General features: G+C 32.8%; 1 protein-coding gene across 1 annotated transcript in view; it reads left to right on the top strand.

Moving 5' to 3' along the window:
- The window catches only part of DNAI4 (dynein axonemal intermediate chain 4), a 99,637-nt gene extending 76,534 nt beyond the window's left edge, over window positions 1-23,103 (top strand). The window contains 8 exon segments of the mRNA XM_077892201.1: window positions 2,210-2,296; window positions 3,457-3,608; window positions 5,233-5,390; window positions 5,697-5,818; window positions 11,117-11,215; window positions 12,069-12,295; window positions 14,463-14,619; window positions 22,050-23,103. Of these exon segments, the coding sequence (XP_077748327.1) occupies window positions 2,210-2,296; window positions 3,457-3,608; window positions 5,233-5,390; window positions 5,697-5,818; window positions 11,117-11,215; window positions 12,069-12,295; window positions 14,463-14,619; window positions 22,050-22,100 (1,053 nt within the window). The 3' untranslated portion in view covers window positions 22,101-23,103.
- The last annotated feature ends 893 nt before the right edge of the window (window positions 23,104-23,996 follow it).

Genomic DNA, 23,996 nt, shown 5'->3' with positions numbered 1-23,996 from the left:
TGTCTTCAGCCCAGGGTGTGATCCCCAGAGACCTGGGATCAAGTCCCATGTCAGGCTCCCTGCATGGAGCCTGCTTCTCCCTCTGCCTGTGTCTCTGCCTCTCTCTCTGTGTGTCTGTCATGAATAAATAAATAAAATCTTAAAAAAAAAGAATATGGAGTTATGCAAGGTTTTTATTGCCACACCTTATAAGATTCTATGTGCAAATATGCTAGTTGTTATGTTTATTAAAAAACAGAAATTATTTAATCATTTTTATAGAAACCTCTATAACACATTATTTAAATTATGCACATTGTTTTTTAATTGCATAAAATACTTTTAGTATGAATTGGTCTTTATAAAACTATATTTGGATAAGTGAGATTTAATAATAATAATAACTGTGTAATAAAGATGAATAATTCACTTTTAGAAACTGAATATACTAGTATTTTAAAAGTTAATATATTGCTATTGAGATTAAAGTTAGGGGCACCCAGGTGGCTCAGTGGTTGAGCATCTGCCTTCGGCTCAGGGCGTGATCCCGGGGTCCTGGGATTGAGTCCCACATCAGGCTCCCCACACAGAGCTTCTCCCTCTGCCTCTCTGCCTCTCTCTGTGTCTCTCATGAATAAATAAATAAAAACTATTTTTTTAAAAAAGAGATTAAAGTTAAATAATTTTTAGTGAAGCTAAAAATATGACAAATACCATCTATCATATTTATTAATTCATTCTACAAATACTGAACATTCGCTCTGTGCCAGGAACTCCGATAAGGCATTAGAGTTACAGTAGTAATTTAGTCATACATAGATCCTGCCCATATAATGGTCCTCTATGTACTTTAATAAGGAAAATAAATAGTGCTGTGGGAATACATAAGAGATGCTCATGAATGCTTTTTAGAAGAAGTGGTGCCTATGCTGAGTCTAAGATTAATAAAAGCTTGTCCATGTAGAGTGGTTTAAGGCACAGAAAATTATAGAGATGATGTTTGCCTGAAGATAGGGTTGTGGCAAAAAAAAATATATATATATATATATATCTTTAAAGATTTTATTTATTCATGAGACACACACACACACACACACACACACACACAGAGACAGAGACACAGGCAGAGGGAGAAGCAGGCTCCATGCAGGGAGCCTGGTATGGGATTCGATCTCAGGACCCTGGGATCACAAACTGAGCCAAAGGCTCAACCACTGAGCCACCCAGATGCCCCTATATTTTTGATAAAGATATTCTGATAATGAAGAAGAGACTGGGTTTAGTCAATCATTAAATTTTTGTCTATAAGCATTTCTTGAGATGAACTGCTTTATTAATCTGCTTGGGGTACCATAACAAAATACCATAGACTGGCTGGGTTAAAAAATAGAAATTTATTTTCTTGCAATATTGGAGGCTAGGAAGTTTAGGAGCAAGGTGCTGGCCTATTTGGTTACTGGTTAAAGCTCTCCCTGGCTTACAGATGGCTACCTTCTTGCCATGCTCTCACATGATGAAGAGAGAGAGCTCTGGTGTCTTTTCCTCATTTTATAAAGCCACCAATCCTATTGGACTAAGATTATGACCTCATTTAACCCTGGTGACCTCCTTAAAGCCCTATCCTTAAATATAATGATATTGGGGATTAGGGCTGCAACACATGTAGTTTAGGGGAAGATTCAAAATTCAATTAATGGTACTCTGTTTTTATATTTGAAATAATTAAGTCATTCTCAAAAACCCATGAAACATTATAATGTAGTAATACAATCTTGGAAGATTATCTCAATATATAAAAGAACTTTTTTTTAAAAAATTTTTATTTATTTATGATAGTCACAGAGAGAGAGAGAGAGAGAGGCAGAGACATAGGCAGAGGGAGAAGCAGGCTCCATGCACCAGGAGCCCGACGTGGGATTCAATCCCGGGTCTCCAGGATCGCACCCTGGGCCAAAGGCAGGCACTAAACCACTGCGCCACCCAGGGATCCCTAAAAGAACTTTTTAATTGATTCTTTTTAGATATTTATTAGTCTGAAGATATGATGATTATTATTTTGCTTAGGAAGATGGAGGTGTAAAGTAAAAATAGATGGTAGACTGGTATTTTGTTTCCTCAATAGAAATGTCTTATTGCTATTTTAAACACAGTTCATGAATATGCATCTTTACATATTTCCCAATATTTTATGCCATCCTCTCTTATTTTAACATAATTTGCTGGTTTTCAGGACCTTTTGGCTGTTGGCTATGGGCACTTTGGATTTAAAGAGCAAAAAAGAGGATTGGCTTGCTGCTGGTCAATAAAGAATCCTATGGTAACTAAATAGGAATAAACCCATTTTTAGTCGGTTAAATGTTGACATAATTCATAAAGTATATAGTTGTATGTGATATTAAACAAAGTAAAAAAATGACCAAAGAAAATCTGTAAGAATTAAAATTTGTTCTTATTGATATAGAGTAAATTCATTTAATAAATATTTATTGAGCATTTACCATGGACTGTTAGATCTGATGATTCAGAGTTGTCTACCATAACAAAGACAAATTTGCAAGTGAAAATCCTTTGCAAATTATGTTTCATTTAATACTGGGTTATAAATAAATCATCACCTTATGAGATAGATTTCTGCTATCCTGAATACATTAAATAGATAAATATGACCGTGTTATTAGCATGAATTTTTCAAGAATAATAAGAATCAATCATGCTTTTTCATTAAGCAGTAGCAGTCAATATGTTACTTTGCAGCTTTACATTAGATTTAATTAATAACTAGAAATGTGAAGTAGAAAACTTAGAAAAGGATCAGAGGGGGGAAAAATCAGATCTTTTATAAATAGTCCCAGTCTATTAGGGAGCTGGGTTTATATAGAGTAAAAGAAGGAAAGGAAGAAGCAATTTTACACATGTAGAAAGATTGATTGCATTGTTAGAAGCAAGAAAGGATTTAGATTAGACTTCAAGCAAAATAAAACAATAAAACTCTTCACAAAGTTGTAGAGTTGTAGAACTCTACCTTCAAGAGTTTCTTTTTTTTTTTTTTTTTTGGAGCTTCCTCTATCCTTCTTAGAAATGTCTAGATAATCCAAGCATCTGAAACATATACTGGAAGATAGGAACATTGCTAGATAATTTGTTTGGAGCATTATTTGTTTCTGAAAGAAGATGATCTATGGTGACCATACAAATACTGCTGAAAGATTACCAAAATATGATCATTGTTGGAGGAGGCCATGCTGTGGTATTTCTTAAAATTATTGAGCTCTGAGTATTCATCAAAGTAAAGGACATGACTAATTGATGTTTTGTTCTCATCTATACTGGAAGTTAGGAGGAGAGGAGTAACTGAATGTGGACTAGCACTTCTTACATTTCCACTGCCACCAGACAGTCCACCATTTAGCCACCATTATAACCTACCTTATATGGCCTGCAAAACCAAGTTTAAAATATAATTATTTTTTTCTTCAGTGGCCAGAACGTATTTATCAGAGTCCATATGGAGTTACTGCTGTGGATTTCTCAATTGGAGCACCTAATCTTCTAGCCGTTGGCTATCACAATGGCACAATTGCCATTTATAATGTACAGAGCAACAGTAATGTTCCAGTTCTGGATAGTAGGTGAGAATCCAAGAATTAGGTAAACATATAATATGTACTTTTTTAGGGAGAAGTAAAAATTTACTCCAATGTTATTTAGTTTTGAGTGAATGTTTATATTGTTGTTGAAAGTAATACTATTATATTTCAAATATTTAATAGTTCCTCTAGCTAGAATGCTCTGTTCTAAAATCTGCATGTTCTCTGTCCACCTCACCAAACTTCCTTGACAGTTTATGCTTATTCTTTAAAAAAATTTTAAATTTCCCCAGCTTTGTTGAGGTATAATTGACAAATAAATTAGGTTATATGATGTGATTTTTTAAAGGGGTACAATGTAGTTATTTAATAATGCATACATCGTGGAATGTTTACTACAGTCAAATTGATTAATACATCCATCACCTCTTATAGTTGCCTTTTGTGTGTGTGTGGTAAGAAGACTTAAGATCTACCCTTTTGCAAATTCCAAGTATACAGTATTATTAACTATGATCATCATACTGTAAATTAGATCTCCAGAACTTATTTATCTTGTAACTGAAAGTATACTTTTTATTGCTTTGGTGTCACCTCCTCCAAGTAACCTTCCCATTCCGTTATTTTGTGCACTTGTATTAATTATTATATCACTTATTATACCGCATATATATTGTTTATATATATATCTTCTGAAGATGCTGTAAGCAACTTAAATCAAGAGTTAAGTCTTAGCTTTGTATCTTCAGCATGTCACATAATATCAGGCATGGAGGAGGATTATATTAAGTGTTTAATTAAGAATGAATAAATGAGTGATATTAAGAAAATAAAAAAATCAAAAGTGAAAGATATTAAATATGTTAGGCTTTTGTAATAGATCAGATACCAGTGGGGCAAAAGTGAAGTAGTATATTTATATTAGTGTTTGAATAAACTTAGAGCTGAAAATGGTCAGTAAAGCAGGGCCCTTAAGTTTAGCTTTGAAATTATTTGCCATGTTTTGTAAGCATGGGCCTTTGTGCTTGTTTCTGGGAAGAGGGCCTAATATTTCTACCAAATTATCAAAGCTTTATTTAAAAGATTCAGAATGATTGCTTTGGAAGATTTGCATAAAAAAATCAGTAATCTGAGAAGCAATTTTAATTCTTCAGAAAAATGTTAAATTTCAGCCATAGAGAGAATCAAGCCAGTGGGCAAGCCAGAAACAGAAAGAAAGGTGAGGTAATTGTTTACTTAAATAAGACTTAAATAATTTATTCATTTATGAAAAAAATTCATATGAAGGCGAAGATACTTAAACTCAATGTATCCAATATAAGTTTATATAACTTATCTAGGAAAAAGTAAATGAGTGGAGTAAGGAAAATACGTTCTGAAAAGAAAGAAAATATTTTCTTTTGTTTCTGTTATTACAATTAATATGATTAAGTCAGTAAAATTTTCCTTTTGTAAGAAATGAGAATACCAAAAAAATATGATGTGACAAAATGATTATTTTCCCCGTTTTTCAAAATACTTTAAGTAAAAATCCAGTTTTGAACAATAAAGGCATTATTCTGTAAGTAGGTCGCAGTGCTTCAGGGCGTTGTCCTTATGACTTATACTCATGTCCTTTCAAAAATTATGACAGTGATTCTATATTTAGTGCTTTTCCCCGTTTTAGTGAATCACCTCAAAAACATTTGGGACCTGTATGGCAATTACAATGGATAGAACAAGATCGAGGGACAACAGGTGATGACAAAAGAGAAATACTTGTTTCTATATCAGCAGATGGAAGAATCTCCAAATGGGTTATACGGAAAGGACTAGACAGTCACGGTAAAAAGAACGCATAAATACATATGTATCTATCAATCAAATGATCTTTCTCTTGTCATGTGCTGCCTTAAAATTCCTAGTGAGCCATATGTAAGAGGTGACCAATTTTGGTTTGGCTACATAAGAAAGAAACTGGGCTTGGTCATTGTTTTTCTAAGTATCTTGTTCTGGTATTTGCTAATTTCAACCTAATCACATGCAAAAGAGGGCGGAAATCACACTATTCTTTCTAGAAGGGATACACTTTGTATATACAATACTTTTTCATGTGGTAAATAAGATAAAAGTTTTTTTCTTTCAATAAAGATTTGATGCGTTTGAAGCGAACTACAGCTAGCAGCAGCAAAAAAGGAGGAGAAATGGAAAAAAAAGGTGAAGCTCTGATATCTCGGCAGGCTCCTGGAATGTGTTTTGCTTTTCATCCTAAGGTAAATTATTTCAATCCATTATTTACTATTGCATATAACAACTTCCAGTGTTTGAAGTGTATTAAGATATAAAGCAAGACAAAGTTTTAGCATGTTAATAAATACTGTGCCTTATAGGTAAAACAAAACAAAACAAACATAGGCATAGCTGCCAAACTAAAGTAGAGTGGCAACTTCCAATTGGCTGCCCTATGCCTTCCTCTGCCTTCTAGAGGAAAGGTCTGTATTTCTGAGGAACTGTGAAAGGATTCTCTTTTCAACTTCATGTTTAACTTGAATGCCCCTCCTTACTCCTCTTGGGTGTTCTGCTGCTTCATCATATTAATAGAAATCAAATCTACTATACAGTCCTCTATTTCAATGTGAGTGGTGCCTCTCATGATCCTGAGGATTGGGAAGACCAGTTAAGTTCATGCTTATCAGGCCAGAATCAAATCAAAGCACAGTTAATGAAGTCCTACTTTTTCTCATTCTTTTTTATGGAAGTTCTTTGGAATCAGAAAATTCAGCAACTGACAGACTTCAAAGGAAACGTATCCTCTATGTTTTCTGTTACATGTGATATGGTCATCTCTTTAGTGACACCGTCATCCACCTAGTTATGCAAACCAAAACTTGAGCTCTTACTCTTTTCTACCTTATCATCCAAATGATTTTCATGTCTTGTTGTCCAGCTCCTTTTAGTCCAAGCCTACTCACTGCTAGTGTAGTTCAGGCCCTATGTTTCATTTTTACCACTATAGTTGTATTCTTAACTGCTTTCATTCTCAAATTCTTGTAATTCACATTTCACCTTGACTGTAGAACAGTGGTTCTCAATGTTGGCAGGAAGGGACATATTTTACCACCACAGTACATTTTGCAATGTCTCGATATTATTATTGGTTGTTTCAGCTCCAGGAGGTGGGACATGGGAAGGAATGCTATTGGCATTTAGTGGGCAGAATCCAGGGATGCCGCTAAACATCCTACAATGCACAGGACAACTACTGCCTTCCTCTGCATAGAAGGAGAAGGGAAAAGGGAAGGGGAAGGAGAAGAAGGAGGAGGAGGAGGAATATATATATAAAATATCAATGGTGCTGGATTGAGAAATCCTAGTCTGGTGTCCTAGAAATGTCCTTGGCATAAAGAATTTGAGATAATCATGTAGTCTGTAAATAAAGAATTTAACCTTTTATTTATTTTTTCTTTCCTGATTATCCTGGCTTGAACTTGCAGCACAATCATGAATAGAAGTGGTGAAAACAAAAATCTCTCTCTTGTTTCTGACCTTAGAGAGAAAGCATTCAGTCCTTTTACTATTAAGTATGATGTAAGCTGAGGTTTTTATGTAGATGCAATAAATCACATTGAGGAGATCCTGTTACATTACTATTTGTTGAGACTTGTATCAGGGATGGATGTTAGGTTTTCATCAAATGCTTTTTTTACGTATGACGATGATTATACAATTTTTCTTTCAAGTTTGTTAATATGATGAATTACATTAATTTTTAAATTTTTGTTTCTAAGAGAAATTTGACCATGATTTATACCTTTAATCTACTGTTGAATTTAATATGCTAAAATTTTATTTAAGATTTTTCAACTTTGTAAGGGATAGTCATCTATAGTTTTCTTTTCTGTAAGGTCTTTGTCTGGTTTTGATACTAGAGTAATCCACTAGAATGAGTTGAAAAGTATGCCCTCTTTTTTTGAAAGAATTTTGTACAATTAGTATTATTTCTTCATTACATATTTGATGAAATTAATAAAGCATCTGGGCCTGGAGTTTTGGGAAGATTTTTAACTTTTACCTAGAAATTAAAATTTTCAGTAGATATAGTGTTATTAGTATCATTATCTATTTCTTCTTGAGTGAATTTTGGTAATTTGTGTCTTTCAAGGAATGTATTTCATCTAAGTTATTAAAATTAATGGCATAATAATATTTCCTTAATGTCTTTTAATAGCTGTAAAATATGTACTCTAAAATATGTCACCTCTTTAATTTCTACTATTAGTGATTTTTGTCTTCTTTTTTCTTTCTCTTTTCTTTAATCTAGCTAGAAATTTATCAATGTTACTGATCTCAAAGAACTAGCTTTTGATTTCTCTGAATTTCGCTATTGTTTTTCTGTTTTCTATATAATTGATTTCCACTTTGATCTTTATATTCTTTCTTCTCCTTTGTTTTTTTTGCTCTTATTTTTCTGGCTTATTCAGGTGGAAGCTAGGATCATTGATTTGTGACTTTTCTTCTTTTATGATAGAGGCATTTGTGCTATAACTTTTTCTCTAAGTACTGCTTTGGCAGCATCCCACAAAGTCTAATATGTTATATTTACATTTTCTTTTTTTTAAATTTTTATTTATTTATGATAGTCACACACACACAGAGAGAGAGAGAGAGAGAGGCAGAGACACAGGCAGAGGGAGAAGCAGACTCCATGTACCGGGAGCCCGACGTGGGATTCGATCCCGGGTCTCCAGGATCGCGCCCTGGGCCAAAGGCAGGCGCCAAACCACTGCGCCACCCAGGGATCCCATATATTTACATTTTCATTCTATTCAGATTACTTTCTAATTTCTCCTTTGATTTCTTTTTTGATGGATGGATTATTTCAAAGCATGCTATTTAGTTTTTAAATATTTGGGGCTTTTGCATGGATCTTTCTGTTCTTGATTTCTAATTCAATTCCATCATGATCAGAGAACAAACTTTTTATAAACGGAATCCTTTTGAACTTATTGAGATTTGTTTTAAAGCCCAGAATGTGATATTAACATGTAAAGTTCCCTGTGCACTTCAGAAAAATGTATATTCTGCTGCTATTGGGTGGAGTGTTCTATGAATGATAATCAGGTTAGATTGGTTAAAGCTGTTCAAGTTGACTATAACCTTGCTGATTTTCTGTCTATTTCTTCCACTTATTAAGAGAAAGGTACTGAAATCTCTGGCCATAATTGTGGATTTGTCTATTTTTTCCTTGTAATTCTATCTGTTTTTGCCTTACGTTACTCAAAGGTTTGTTTTAGGTATATAAATGTGTAGGATTGTTATGTTCTCTTGACTAATCAACTCTTTTATCATTGTAAAGTGGCCTTATCTATAATGGATAATATTATGTATTCTGAAATCAACTTAGTCTGATATTACTGTAGCCACCAGCTTTCTTTTAACTAGTGTTATAGCAGGTTATATCTTTTTAAAAAATTAAGTTTGTATTTAAATTCCAGTCAGTTAACATACTGTGTAATATTAGTTTCGTGTGTAGAATTTAGTGATTCAACACTTACATACAACACCTGGTACTCATCACAACAAATGCCCTCCTTAATACCCAGCATCTATTTAACCCATCCCTCTACCCACCTCCCCTCTGGCAGCCATCAGTTTGTTTTCTATAGTTAAGAGTCTGTTTCTTGGTTTTCCTTTCATTCCCTCCACTCATGTTCATTTGTTTTGTTTCTTAAATCATTTTCCATCCTTTTACATTTAATCTATTTATGTCTAAAAGTACATTTCTTGTTGGTAGCATATTCTTGGATCTTGCTTTTTTATCTGATCTAACAGTGTCTGTCTTTTAATTGTGATATTTAGACTACTATCATTTAGTTTGATTTTGATATGGTTTTGGTTTGAGTCTTATTTTGCTTCACTAGTTTATTGGTGGTGGTGGAGGGGGTGGGGGATGGTGATATAACTTGTCTGGCCTCCTTGCCTGGAGGCAGAACTCAAACACTATCTCAACTCCAGAACTTCTTAGAGGTTGGGCTGAGCCCTTTGTTGCAACTGTATCATAGTTCAACTTAAATCTCTGCCCATTTCTGTTTCTGAGTGAACTGACCAATAAATCTCTTGAATGGAAATGTCAGATTTTATAGACTGACAAACACAACTCTAAGACAGTGACCTTGAAGATCTCTGGGAAAGATAACCTACTTATAAATGGTGTTGAGATAATCATTATCCATATAAAAATGGAATTAGATATCAATTCTATCATACACAAAAAACTTCTAGAAGAAGATGTAGGAAAACATTTCTATTACCTCAAAGTAGGAAATATTTCTAAAACAAAGCACAAAAAATACTAACTAACTAACCAGCTACATTAGAATGATAACTTCGGTTTATCAAAAGACACTAAAGAAAGGAAAAAGTAAGCCATACACTTGGAGAAGATATTTGCAACATGTATAACAGACAAAGCATATGTAATAGGATATATAAAGAACTTTTATATAAATGAATATAAAAAATATTATGTATAAAATAGGAGACATGAACAGAAGAAGAAATGCAAATGGGCATTAAACATAAAAATGTGCTCAACCTTGTTAATATTCATAAAAATGGAACTTAAAACAATTAGATATAATTTTATACCTCATACAATGGCAAAATTTAAGATTTCTAATATAACCCAACTGTTGATGAGAATGTGGATCAAAGGGAACTTCTATATACTGCTGAATATAAATTGTTAATACTAGTTTAGGAAAAAATATGTACTTTATTGTGTTATTTAAAACTACTTATAATCCTTAATCTAGTAGTTGCATTTTTAAGTACTGGTATATACTAGAGCAAAGTGTCTCAAATTTTAATGTACATAAAATTATTTGGGAATCTTGTTAAAATGCAGATTCTGATTCCTTAGGTCTAGGGTAGGGCCTAAGATTTTGCATCTCTAAAATGCTCCCAGGTAACTCTACATAGGGCATAGAACCCGACTTTCAGACCTTTTGACTATGACTTCAGAGTAGGAAATACACTTAAAATCTCTACTTAGTACATACGTTTAGAGTTAAAAATGCTTGAGACTCCATTTAGTTCAATCTTTCACTCTAAGCAAGAATCATTTCTTCAGCATTATTTACTGTTGTCTGTCTTCTCTTTGACTAGTTCTTTTTTTTTTTTTTTTTCTTTGACTAGTTCTGATGAAAGAACACTTACTATTTCCCTGGATTGTTAGTTCCATTGTTAGGTAACACTAAATATTAGAAATTTTCTTCCTTATTTTAAGCCGGTGCTTGTCCATTTAATGTCTAGATAGGATCTAAGTTCTTCCCTCTATTCCAGCAAAGAACAAATCTATATTTTCTTTGCATAGTAGCTTTTCAGGTAGTTTAATTATAGAAAGTTTAATCATGATAGAAAGAAAAAGACAACAGACAACTATGATCAAGATAGTATTTCTAGTTTTGGTCCTAGAATTGATTTTAATAGATCTTAAGGGGTCTAACTTTTTATTTTGTACATTTACTAATGTATCACAAGCCAATACATTTAAATTTTTTGTGTTATAGGATACAAATATCTATTTGGCTGGCACCGAAGAAGGCCATATTCACAAATGTTCTTGTTCCTATAATGAACAATACCTAGATACTTACAGAGGACATAAGGTTGGTTTAATTATAGTAGGTATGGAAAACTTATTTTTGATATTTCTGAAAAAATAGTATTATACACAGTACCTTTAACATGCAATAAATTTACAACTTCAGAGTTAACATTACCAACCTAAGTGCTTTCTTGTATGGAAACCATCAATAATGCATGGGGCATCTTATCTGGCTTCTAGATATTCTTACTTTTTTTTTTTTTTAGAGAGAGAGAAGTGTGTATGTGAGCTGGAGCTGGAGGGTGGGGGTAGCAGAGGGAGAAGGTGTGAGAGAATCTTAAGCGGGCTCCACACTCATCATGGAGCCCACATGGGCCTGGATATCCCCACCCTGAGATCATGACACCTGAGCCGAAATCAAGAGTTGGACACTGAACCAACTGAGCCACCCAGGCACCTCTAGCTTCTAGATATTCTTGATTTCTTCTTGCAAATTATGGAAGTTACAATTTTTATTTGTTTCTAAAAGACTTTGCTTACGGTAACATGCTGATCCCAAGGCAAAAATATATCTAGCATATACTTATTTTCTGTATCTTTTGTGATTATTCCATCTATGTTTTCTTCATTTGATCCTTCATTTTTTAAAATGTTCCTTATATTTTTTAAGGTAAATGAGTACAATATGTGTTAATATTTAGTTAGTATTATAACAACTATATCTTTATGTTTCTGTATGGCATAATTTAGAGAAGATTCAATTTATGACCTTACTCTCTCAGTTAAAATAATACACAATGCATAGTGCATAAGTCTTCTAGAAATCTTAGCATTTTAATTTGTTGGTCAGATTTAAAGTATAAGATGTCAAATATTATATATGTATGTGTTTTAATTTATTTGTCTTATTCTAGGGTCCAGTATATAAAATAGCGTGGAATCCATTTTGTCATGATGTGTTCTTAAGCTGTTCTGCAGATTGGGGTGTTATTATATGGCAACAGGAGAATACCAAGCCATTTTTGAGCTTTTATCCAACTACTTATGTTGTTTATGATGTTGCCTGGTCTCCAAAATCCTCCTATATATTTGCAGCTGCAAATGAGAGCAGAGTAGAGATTTGGGACCTTCACACCAGCACGTAAGTGTTAATGTTTTTCTTGGTGATATTTCTTGTAGAAGCAGTTCAAACTAAATGATATCTGATAGTTTTGGTATTTGTTAGAGAGAATTGTAGTTATTTTAAAAACAAGTAATAGTTTATACTGTGAGAGTCCTTATGAATAAAAGATATATGCCAAGAAGCTATATTCATTTTAATGACTTATACCATAGGTGGTTTTATTTTTTTAAAGATTATTTATTTATTTATTTGAGAGAATGAGAGAGAGAGAGAGAGAGAGAGAGAGAGAGAGAGAAAGCATAAGAAGCAGGGAATAGGGAGATACAGGCTCCCTGCTCAGCAGGGGCTGAATCCTAGGATCCTGGGATCATGACCTGAGCCAAAGGCAGATGCTTAATGGACTAACCCACCCAGGTGCCCTCCCATATGTGGTTTTAAAAATATTTAAATGAAAAATAGGTTGCCATATTCATCTAAAACTTTTACAGGCTGGTATATCATAGCTACCTTGAATTCAGTTTTATTGCCTAGTTTATAGAAGAAGCAGACAGGCAGTTAATTGTTTTTAACTGAAGATTTTCTGCAATAATATAAAAGGAACAAAATAATTTTTTTACAATATTTACTTATTCTCTTACCTTCTTTAAAACATATTCAAAGGGCCATGCATTTAATTAAAATTTTTATTTTTTTATTTTTTTTAATTAAAAATTTTAATGTGTTATACCAAAGTTACTAGAGTATCCTCTAGACCCATCTTTATTTTTAAAATAGAAATTTATACATTACAGAAATAAAGTGTTTAATGAGGTGAGTTCTTCAGTTGGAAATTACTGTAGATTTTTATGCTGATCATTAGCAACAATCAGGGGAATGCATTCTTTTTTTTTTTTAAAGCTTCTTTTTTTTAAAAAGATTTTTATTTATTTATTCATAGAGACAGAGAGAGAGAGAGAGAGAGAGAGAGGCAGAGACACAGGCAGAGGGAGACGCAGGCTCCATGCAGGGAGCCTGACGCGGGACTCGATCCAGGGTCTACAGGATCACGCCCTAGGCTGCAGGCGGCGCTAAACCGCTGAGCCACCGGGGCTGCCCCAGAGGGACGCATTCTTGGTTAAAATCAGTGACACAAAATTCGGTGAACTTATTCTTAATGGCAATTTTTTTTTTCCCTAGAAGTTAATAACTTAGTAACTCTAAAATTTGCCATGGCTTATACTATAAAACAGTTCGAACCCCCAAACAAGGATTATATCACAAAACAATTTATATTTGAATATGAAATGACTAATGTATAAAATGATTACCTAACTCATCCCACCTATCATTTTAATTTTTTGGGTAAAACTGCAGTTCTCAGGACATTCCTTCAGAAGTATACAAGTTACTGCTTCTTTTGTGTTTTAGGGCATCAGTGGATTGCTTTGGATGATTGGGGAATAGAAAAAAATTCTTGTTCAAAGTATTCTTTTATGTTCCAGAGTTTTATTTGGATCAAAATACCCTTCTTTTAAAAGACATTTATTGCTTAAGGAGTTGTATTAGTCAAGGTTCTCCAGAAAAACAGAAGCAATAAAAAGAAAGATTTATTTTAAGGAATGACTCACATGACTGTGGGGCCTGGCAAGTGCCAAGTCTGTGCTACAGGCTGGCGGGCTAGAATTTCCATCAGGAGTCCATGTTGCAGTCATGAGTCTGAAGGCAGTCCGGAGGCAGAATTTTACTCCACTTCAGGGAACTCAATCTTTTCTCTTAAGGTCTTCAACAAGTTGGAGAAGATCTGCCTATCTTATGGAGGGTGATCTGCTTTATTCAAATTCTACTGGTCTTAATGTTAATCATTTTTAAACAAAACACTTTCACAGCAAAGTGCAGACTGGTGTTGACCAAACAACTGAGTACCATAGCCTCACCAAGCTAACCAGCACAGGAGTTTAAACTTATGAGTTCACATCTTAATTGTGAACTTCTTGAATTTATTTATTTGAAATTAGTTCACTGAAGAAATGAAAGTTTTGATTGAATAAGGAGTTGAGAAATAGTTATTTTGATTTTGGAAAGTTACTTAAGAAGCTTGTTTTGTTTTGTCATTTGAAGACACAAAAAATATCTGACTTTTCTTAATCTGTATACAAAAAGAATGTATTAACAACAACTGAATTTAAAATAAAATATTTTATTTCAGTTTGGATCCTCTCATTGTGAATGTTGCTAACCCTGGAATCAAGTTCACAACTGTTCTCTTTGCCAAACAAACAGATTGCCTTCTAGTGGGTGACAGTGATGGACAGGTTGCTGTGTATGAACTAAGAAATATGCCCACTGCGTTGGATTCTGGCCGAGTAAGACTCACGTGACAAAATTTTTGTTATTTTATGTAATTTTTTGTATCATACAAGGAATTTACATTTCTTAAATATGTTAAGTGTAGTACAATGGAAATAACATAAGTTTTAAGAGTTGCTACCTACTAAGCATGGTATCTATTAGGCTTATTTTCTTTGAGCCTCATGATTTTTCTCTGTAAAATGAAAATGATAATATACCATAATAATTATAAATGTTACATGGAATAACTTAAAGTTGTGCCTAGTATACTGTTGGGAATAATAATTATTGAATATAGCTGAAGAAGTTTACTATAAATATTCAAAGACTTTTATAAGAAATGGTAATATTTTAGATATTATCTAATGTTCCCCAAATAGGCATTTGTTTTTTTTGCTTCTGTAGTGTTATCCTGTTCCTTTACTCTGATCTTCAAATATGAAAACTTTATTGTAAAACTTTGACAGGCAATCAGTATCACTAGATGCCTATTATTTTTAAGGTATTTTTTTCCATTTTTTTTTGTTTTTTAATTTTTTAATTTTATTTTTATCTTTTAAGGATTAGTTTATTTATTTGGAAGGGGCGGGTAAGGGATAGAGGTAGGGGGAGACAGAACTGCAAGCAAACTCTGTGTTGAGCATGGAGCCAGATGAAGGACTTGATCTTATGACTCTGAGATCACAACCTGAGCTGAAACTAAGAGCTGGTGCAACCCACTGCACCGCCCAGGTGCCCTACAATTTTTTGCTTTTTATGTTTAAGTTATTATTTTATGGATAAATCTAGTAAATATTACCATCAATATGATAAACATATTAAAATATTTTAAAAATGAAAAAATCCATAAGAATACACTAAGACTATAATAGAAGAGTGGGTAATGGTCAGGAACAGTTCATTCACACACAAAAAATGACTAGCAAGTATATTTTAAAATTAAACCTCACTGATAATTAAAGAAATAAAAAATTTATTACATCAAATTAAAATGTGGTAGCATTCTCATATGTGAAATTAAAGGTTTTTTAAAGAAGGAAAAGATTCCTTCTTTTTATTTAAAAAAAAGTTTTTTAAAGATTTATTTATTTATTTTAGAGAGAGAGCATGAGCAGGGGGAAGGGCAGAGGGAGAGAATCTTCACGCAGACTACCTGCTGAGCATGGAGCCTGACACAGGGCTCGATCTCAGGACCCATGAGATCATGGCTAGAGGTGAAACCAAGGGTTGGATGCTCAACCAACTGAGCTACCCAGGTGCCCCAAGTTTTTTTTTTTTTTTTTTTTTTAATTTAATGGGACTACTCAGTACTGGCAAGCATCTGATAAGATACGTTTTCTATTATACAGAGAAATGTTAGAATAATGCTGTATTACTTCTTTGGAAGCAATTTGGCAGTCTGAACCAAGACTGTTATACTTCTGGAATTCCATTCTATAGAAATATTCATAAAGACAATCAAAGAAATTAATTATAGCATAACTGTAACAGGATAAGGAAAGAAAAGAAAAAGAAATAATCTAAATATCCAACCAGAGAGAAATGTGGCCAGAGAAGTCAGGTGTGTTGATTAGATTTGGGTTGCATGTAGAAGGTGGAGGTTTATCCCATCCATATTGGACTGTAAATGATAGACAGATGATAGATAGATAGATAGATAGATAGATAGATAGATAGATGCTTGCTTAGGACTTTGGACTTGTTATATCTCCTACTTAAAATCCAGTGTTTGTTCTTCCATCCACTTTAAATCTTTGCTCAAATATAGTCACTTTCTTGGTGAAATCGTCCTTGGCTACCTTATTTTAAATTGCACCTCTACTCTTCCCTACACTTCCTATTTAATACTTTTCTATGACTTGTTTTCTTACTAACATTTATCTTCAAATATATCATATTCTTTTATTGATTTGTAATTGCCTGTCTCCCATAGTTAGAATGTAAGCTGCATGTAAATAGTGAATTTTGTCTCTTTTGTTCTGAACTATATTCCTATAGCCTAGTACAGTGTCTTAGAAGTTATTCAATAAGTATTTCTTGAATAAATATGCCTTGAAAAACTGGAGGAAAATTCAACATATCAGAAAGTTTATTTCTTAGTGTTAGGATCATGAATGAATTTTAGTCTTTGTTTTTACTTACCTATTTTCCAAATCATTACACTACCTAAAGTATTTTCTTCCCAAAATTCATGTTCTTACATCATAGTTTTAGTCTGCTGTGAGGAATGAGACCCCAATGGCTTATTTTTTCATGACGTAAAACATTTTGATATTTTTAATTTCTCACATATTTGTTGAGTATAAGCTATTTTAATAGCTACTGAGATGTTTATGCTCACATTTGTTTAAGATACACAGCCCAACAGCCAGAAGGAATCAGAGAATTCTATTCTTTATTCAAGTCTCTCAAAAACATTAAAAATGAATCAAAATACTTAGTTAATAGTAATCTTTTTCTTTTTCTCTACATATCCCTCAAATTCTAAATGTAGCCTCAAAGCCTAAATCCATCCCTTTCTATCTCTGTGATTCCATCAGTTCTATCCCATAAGAGCTCTAAGAACTTGCCCAGATATTCTAAACTTGGGCAGTGAGGAGAGGGAGTTGAATTATTTAAAAATCTTTGTTAGTGTGTATTGGGGTAGTGGTAGCAGAGAAACCTATGGGCATTAGCATGTTCATTCTTTTCATCACATATATATCTACAGTACCTATCAAGACCTATAATAATTTATCAATATATAAACTACAATATTTTGTATATATGTCTTTCTTCCTAGTCTGAACTACTTGGAAACTTGTATATTCAAGCACAGTGCTAGCACATAATAGGCACTCAGCAAATATTGAAAAATGTCTAAATGAACACACTTATAAAAGGCACATGGTTTCTAAGAAAGGAAAATATATGTACAAAAATATAATTGAGTCATAAACACTGAAATAATAATTAAAAAAAAAACTCCAATAGAAGCACAGAGTAGGAAAATTGACTCTTGAAAGAAGAGTGGGAAGAAGGAAAGCAAAACATATGAGAATACTTAGGGGAAGCCTTTCACACAGGAGGTTAAGTTTTAACTGTGCTTCAGAGGATTAGAAATTTTCCTTGCAGACAAGCAAATAGAACTGTTACTTCAGACAGAGGGAAAGGCTTGAGCAAAGATACAGCATTGGAAAGGTCCATGACATTTTAAGGAAAAGATGAGTAGACCTTTTGACTGGTAAAGAGATTGCTTAAGAGAAAAGTGACAAATGGGCCAGTTGGGTCATTTGCCATGATGAGGAGTTTGATCTTCATCTTATAGAAAATAAAAAGCCATTTAAGGTTTATAATTCTAGAAGTGACTTGGGAGGAAAATGAAATAAGACTCTTACCTCACATTTTGTATGATGGTGAACTCTAAAGGAACTGAAGACTGAAAAATAAAACAAACCACTAGAAGGAAATGTAGGATAATGTCTTAATGATCTAAAGGCAAAGATGGATTTAAAAAAGACCAAAAATATCCCCTATTTTTTTTTTTAGTTTTTTCCTGTTTTCTTATCTGTAAAGCAGGCATATTGGTACCAGAATCAAAGATTGTTAGAAAGATTAAATGAGTTAATGGGTACATAGTGATTAGAACTATTATTGGTACATAGTAAGCTCTCAATAAAACTCAAGTATTCTTTTATGATTATTATGTCAAAATTAATACCTTCTGTTCAAGATTCTATATGCCAAGTTAAAAGAAACAGATTAAAAGAAGAAATTTCCAAGATTATGAAAGACATAATGTCCATTATATATAAGAAACTCCTATTAAACAATAAGAACAACAACAACAACAACAAACAAAAACAAAACAATAAGAACAATTCAATTTCTTAAAAGGGCAAATGTATAACATCCTAATTCATAAGAAAGAAATAGGAAGATCAAATAAACTTAAGAAGCAACATTTATTCTCACTATTAATTAAGAAAGATACAATTGAAATTATACAAGATATCAGTTCAAACTGATTGGATTTACAAAAACTAAAATATTAGCCAATATTAAGTATCAGCAAAGTTGTAGGGAATTAGGAACTTTTATGCAAAGGTCATAGGAATCTGAATTAGCATAGCCTCTTTGGAGAACAATTCAATAAAGCTGAAAATTCATATACCATACAAGCCAGTGATACCATAGAGAATGTCCTGCACATGTGTACTAGGAGGTATGTGTAAGGCATCAAGGTGAGGTCTTTCTTCTTTCTTTCTTTCCTTTCTTTCTTTCTTTCTTTCTTTCTTTCTTTCTTTCTTTCTTTCTTTCTTCTTTCTTTCTTCTTTCTTTCTTTCTTTCTTTCTTTCTTTCTTTCTTTCTTTCTTTCCTTCTTTCTTTCTTTCCTTCTTTCTTTCTTTCTCCTTTGTCTTAAAATTTCTTTTGTTCATGATTATTCAATCTACTTTTGCTTAAAATGTTCATATTCAAATATGTTATAAAATTTCTAAAAAGTCTTATTAGTTCACCTTAAGCTCTTACATTTAGAGGATATATTTTATTATTCTGTTTATAAGTCCAACAAATATTAATACATACTTTAAATAAGCTTTTGTAACAATTAAGTTTCTTTAAATCTGTTTAATTTATAAATTTAATACAGATTTTTAAGTACTTCAATTGTCTTATGGGAAAACAAATCTGATATTTAAGGAATTCTTATTAATTTAATAAATTTTATTTTTTCTTTATTTTAAAATATTTTATTTAATCATGAGAGACAGAGAGAGAGAGGCAGAAACATAGGCAGAGGGAGAAGCAGGCTCCATGCAGGCAGCCTGATGTGGGACTCGATCCTGGGACTCCAGGATCACAGCCTGAGCCCAAGGCAGATGCTTAACTGCTGAGCCACCCAGGCATCCCAATTTAATAAATTTTAAATTTTGAATATGATGGATCTTAAATTTTCTTAATTGTTCCAATGCCTTATACAAATTAATAATATTTCCATCTATAATTACAGGTCTAAATTAATTACCCAATTACACATTTAAATTAGAATCACACTGGGTGGCTCAGCGGTTTAGTGCCTGCTTTTGGCCCAGGGCGCGATCCTGGAGACCCGGGATCGAGTCCCGCATCGGGCTCCCTGCATGGAGCCTGCTTCTCCCTCTGCCTGTGTCTCTGCCTTTCTCTCTCTATGTCTCTCATGAATAAATAAATAAAACCTTAAGAAAAAAATTAAAAAAAAAAGAATCACAAATTTATTTGCTAAGCATTCAAATAATGACAAATTCCCTTTTAAATAATGAATATTGAAAATTCCAAATATATACAAGTTCCTTAATACAAAAAAATATTAAAATTATCTGTTTGGTTTGCTGTATTATTTCTATATACAATAATTATTCTTCTAGGGTAAGAATAGGTTTTCCAATAAACAAATGAAGCATTCTGAGTAGTTTTGGAGATTATTTTCTCAACTGCTTGATGTGCATATTGACTGTGGATGTTTAAAGAGATTTTGCTAAATATCTTGGCTGCCACACTGAGCCCTGTTCTAGAGTCAATTTGTCAATGCCCTCCAAATGGAGTGGTCTCAGAGTGCATGTCTCCTGGAGTCAACTTACCTATTACCTACATCCTCCATCTCCTCATGGAAGTCTGCAACTCTCCATGGGTTGGTATATCACACAATTGATTTCAAGTCATTTATTTACTGTGTCAGTAATTCTGAATTACTTCACTTTTCCTATATGGTAGGACTAAAATCCATCTATAAGATGTTTAAATGACATCTGTTTGGATTCTGTATATCTCCCAAGATTTTAATTTGTTAGTAGTGATCTGAAAGACATGCTAATGAGAAAAGAATGTTCATACCTGCCTTGTTTCTATATTGATAAATTGGAAACAACCTTAGATTATCATCAGTGAAACTTTGGATAAAGTGTGGCATATTCACATGAGTGACTCTAGTATAAAAATTTAAATAATACATATTTCAATGTGTTAATATGACAAATTTTGAATAAATCTTTTAAAAAGTTGAGTGATAAAAGCAAATTGAAGGAAATTATAGAAGTACAATATGTTATGATTTATGTGACATTATTTAAACACAAATATAAAAGCTGTGTTCCTAGTGGACATATTATAGTTAGTAAAAGTAGGGAATATAGATTGGAATGTGGAAGAAAAACTTTCATCCTTCTGTTTGGATTTCAATAAATTAGATTTTTTTAAAGTTTTTATTTAAATTCCCATTAGGTAACATACAGTAAAATATTAGTTTCAGTCGTAGAATTTAGTGATTCACACTTCCATACAACACCAGATGCTTATCACAACAAGTACACTCCTTAATCCCCATCACCTATTTAACCATCACCCCCACCAACCTCCTCTCTGGTAACCATCATTCTCTATAGTTAAGAGTCTGTTTCTTGGTTTGCCTTCCTCTCTCTTCTTCCCCTATGCTCATTTGTTTTGCTTCTTAAATTTCACATATGAGTGAAATCATGTTATTTGTCTTTCTCTGACTGACTTATTTCGCTTAGTATGATACTCTCTATCCATCCATATTGTTGCAAATGGCAAGATTTCATTCTTTTTTATGCAAACTGGTGCTACTTTGGATAACAGTATGGAGGCTCCTCAAAAAGTTAAAAATAGAACTACCCTATGATCCAGCAATTGCAGTACTAGATGTTTACCCAAAGAATACAAAAATACTAATTTGAATGAAAACATGCACCCTGATGTTTATAGTGGCCAAATTATGGAAACAGCCCAAATGTCCATCAATGATGAATGGACAAAGAAGATGTGGAATATATATACATTAGAGACATCTTTTATTTTGAGCAGTATGCCCTGAAAGCAGAAGGCTAAGCTGAGAGTCTGAAACATTTTTGACAATGTGTGTGTGAGTATATATATGTATTGTATATGTGTTAATGATTTCAATGCTGGTAAGCAAAATTTCCTTGTAACAAATATATTACATACATTAATAATAAATACAGTTTCCTAATAGGAATAATAAATACAGTTTCCTAATAGGAATATGTTTCCTATTCCTATAGGAATAGGAATAATGCTTTTGGTCATTATATTTTAAAGATTAAGGGTTATTTTTCTGGGAGATTCAAAAAACCTATTAATCAGATTTAATGGTACTTACAACCAAACAGGAGGCTAAACAGGAGCTTTCAAAATGATCTCTTAACTGAATAGTTATAAAATTGTTTATGAAACTCCATTAACGGAGTCTTTCATAGGAAAAAGATTTATACTAGGAAGTAACTGTTACTATTTAAACTTACTTTGGTTTGTTTCCTTATTACAATCTTATTGAATGTCCTTTATATGTATCACTAAGTTATAAATTTTAAATGACATTTTAAAAACTCCTTTACCTCTTAATTTATATTTTATTGCATTGTAATTGTTTGACGTTTTTTTTTTTTTTCAGGGAGATATAATAGATACTTTGCTTGGACCCAAGTCAAACCATCAAGGATAATTCATCATTACTATTTTTTCTTATTGCTATTTAAAGAAAGAATAAACAGTGTTTAATGTCCAATAATCCAATTGTATGCAGTAAGTTCAGATTTTGATGTTAAAAAATGATATTTGATGTATAGCTTCCATTTCAATTTAACATAAATTAAATACACTTTAATTTCAGAAATATGTGATTAGTTTGTGATCTAGGCTATTTGTAAGAGTCTTGTTGGATTTTCTTATTATTTTTAGTCATATTCCAAGTACATACAACTACATATGTGTATTTATAAAATGTCCAAATAGGTTAGAAAATTATTATTCCATTAGAAGCCACACTTGGACGTCATTAGAATTACTTAAACCAAAAATCTTTACAAGGTGAAGTTCCATAGACTCTTAAATCTTCGGCTTCCCAAGATCTATTTTTCAGAATTTATGAATTCCACTTGTGTTAGTATTATGAGAATATTGGATTCTCACATGCTTCTCTAAATCAGATTTTTTTCCTCTTAGATTTGAGAGCTGAAGCTATGAAACTTTGTAAGACTATTTGACAAGCAAAAGACATGACAGCAAATGTCAAAATTGCATTGTTTAGCCACTATGCATCACACGCCCAATTCAGTGAGAAGAGTTAGTCTGGGACACATCAGGGCATCCTCTTCTGCATGCCCAAAATCTGCTATGGGTTTTAAGCCCAGGCTTAAGTGGGCCCAGAGAGAAAATAGAAAGTCCTCAATTTGTAGTTGGCATCTGGATCTTATCTTATGAAGGGTTCTAGAGCTAGCTTGTGGAAATAGGAGGAGTGGGAGGCAGCAACTCCCCCAAACAGATTGCTAACAGCCTATTCCATGCTGTTCTTTAGAACAAGTCCTGTGTTTTGTTAACCGAGGCCATAGGACAGTGTGCCCTGTTTTGCAAAGCCTTCTAAGTGGAGAGGAGAGGATGAGACATTCGAAACTCACTAAGTTCTCTGAAAAAAAAAAAAAAAAGTCTGTATGAAACTAAGAATGGAATGTGTGCAACGATAGAATCTGCCTTTTATGTGTTCACTTCTTCACAATCTCCATTTCTTTGGAGCCATCCTTTAAACAAAAGCAAGGTGAAAAAAAAAAAAAAAAAAGCAAGGTGATTTCTTAGGTAGACCCAGAGCTTAGGCCAAGTAATAAGAATTATAAATTTTCTGCTGATATAAATCCTCATTGTTCATCTTTTCATCTTTCCTAAAGGTTGGACTTTCTATAACATGCTGTATAACAAAATAAAAACTTGATTTAATTGAAACAATGTTTCTTTTTATCATGTACTTTTGACCATTCAAAATTGTTCATGTATTGTACCATCCCTGCTCATCAAGTCTAAATGAAAAATAAAACTATTTTATTATTCTTAGACTGGGCAACTGATCCTGAGGCACTGAACCTCTTTCATTTTACCCTTCTCACTCCTGATTTTACAGACTCTGATAGTTTAAGATTAGCATCAATTTTGATTTTAAGATCTTTAAATTATAGAAGGAATTATAGAAGCAATTATTTTGCTGGCTTTCTAGATTGGTTTTGGCTTCTCACTAGTAGTAAGCTCTATTTCTAATAAATTTTCTTTAAAAATTTAGTATTTGTTTTTGGTTGCTTTAGTCTCATAACAAAACCAAAAGAAGGTACAAGAGATTTCCCATATGCTCCTTGCCCCCACCAACACATAGCCTCTCCCATTATTAACAACACTCACCAAAGTGGTACATTTGTTACAATCAATGAGCCTGACACCTCCTTAAATACCCAGAGTATACATAATGGTTCGCCCTTAGTGTTGTATAATCTATGGGTTTGGACAAATGTATAATAACATATATCCAAATTATAGTATTATATAGAGCATTTTCACTGCCCTAAAAATCCTCTGTGCT

The sequence above is a fragment of the Canis aureus genome, chromosome 3 (assembly GCF_053574225.1).
Source record: "Canis aureus isolate CA01 chromosome 3, VMU_Caureus_v.1.0, whole genome shotgun sequence".
Lineage (NCBI taxonomy): Eukaryota > Metazoa > Chordata > Mammalia > Carnivora > Canidae > Canis > Canis aureus.
Note: the sequence above shows the minus strand (reverse complement) of the source record. Positions and strands in the feature narration are given on the sequence as shown.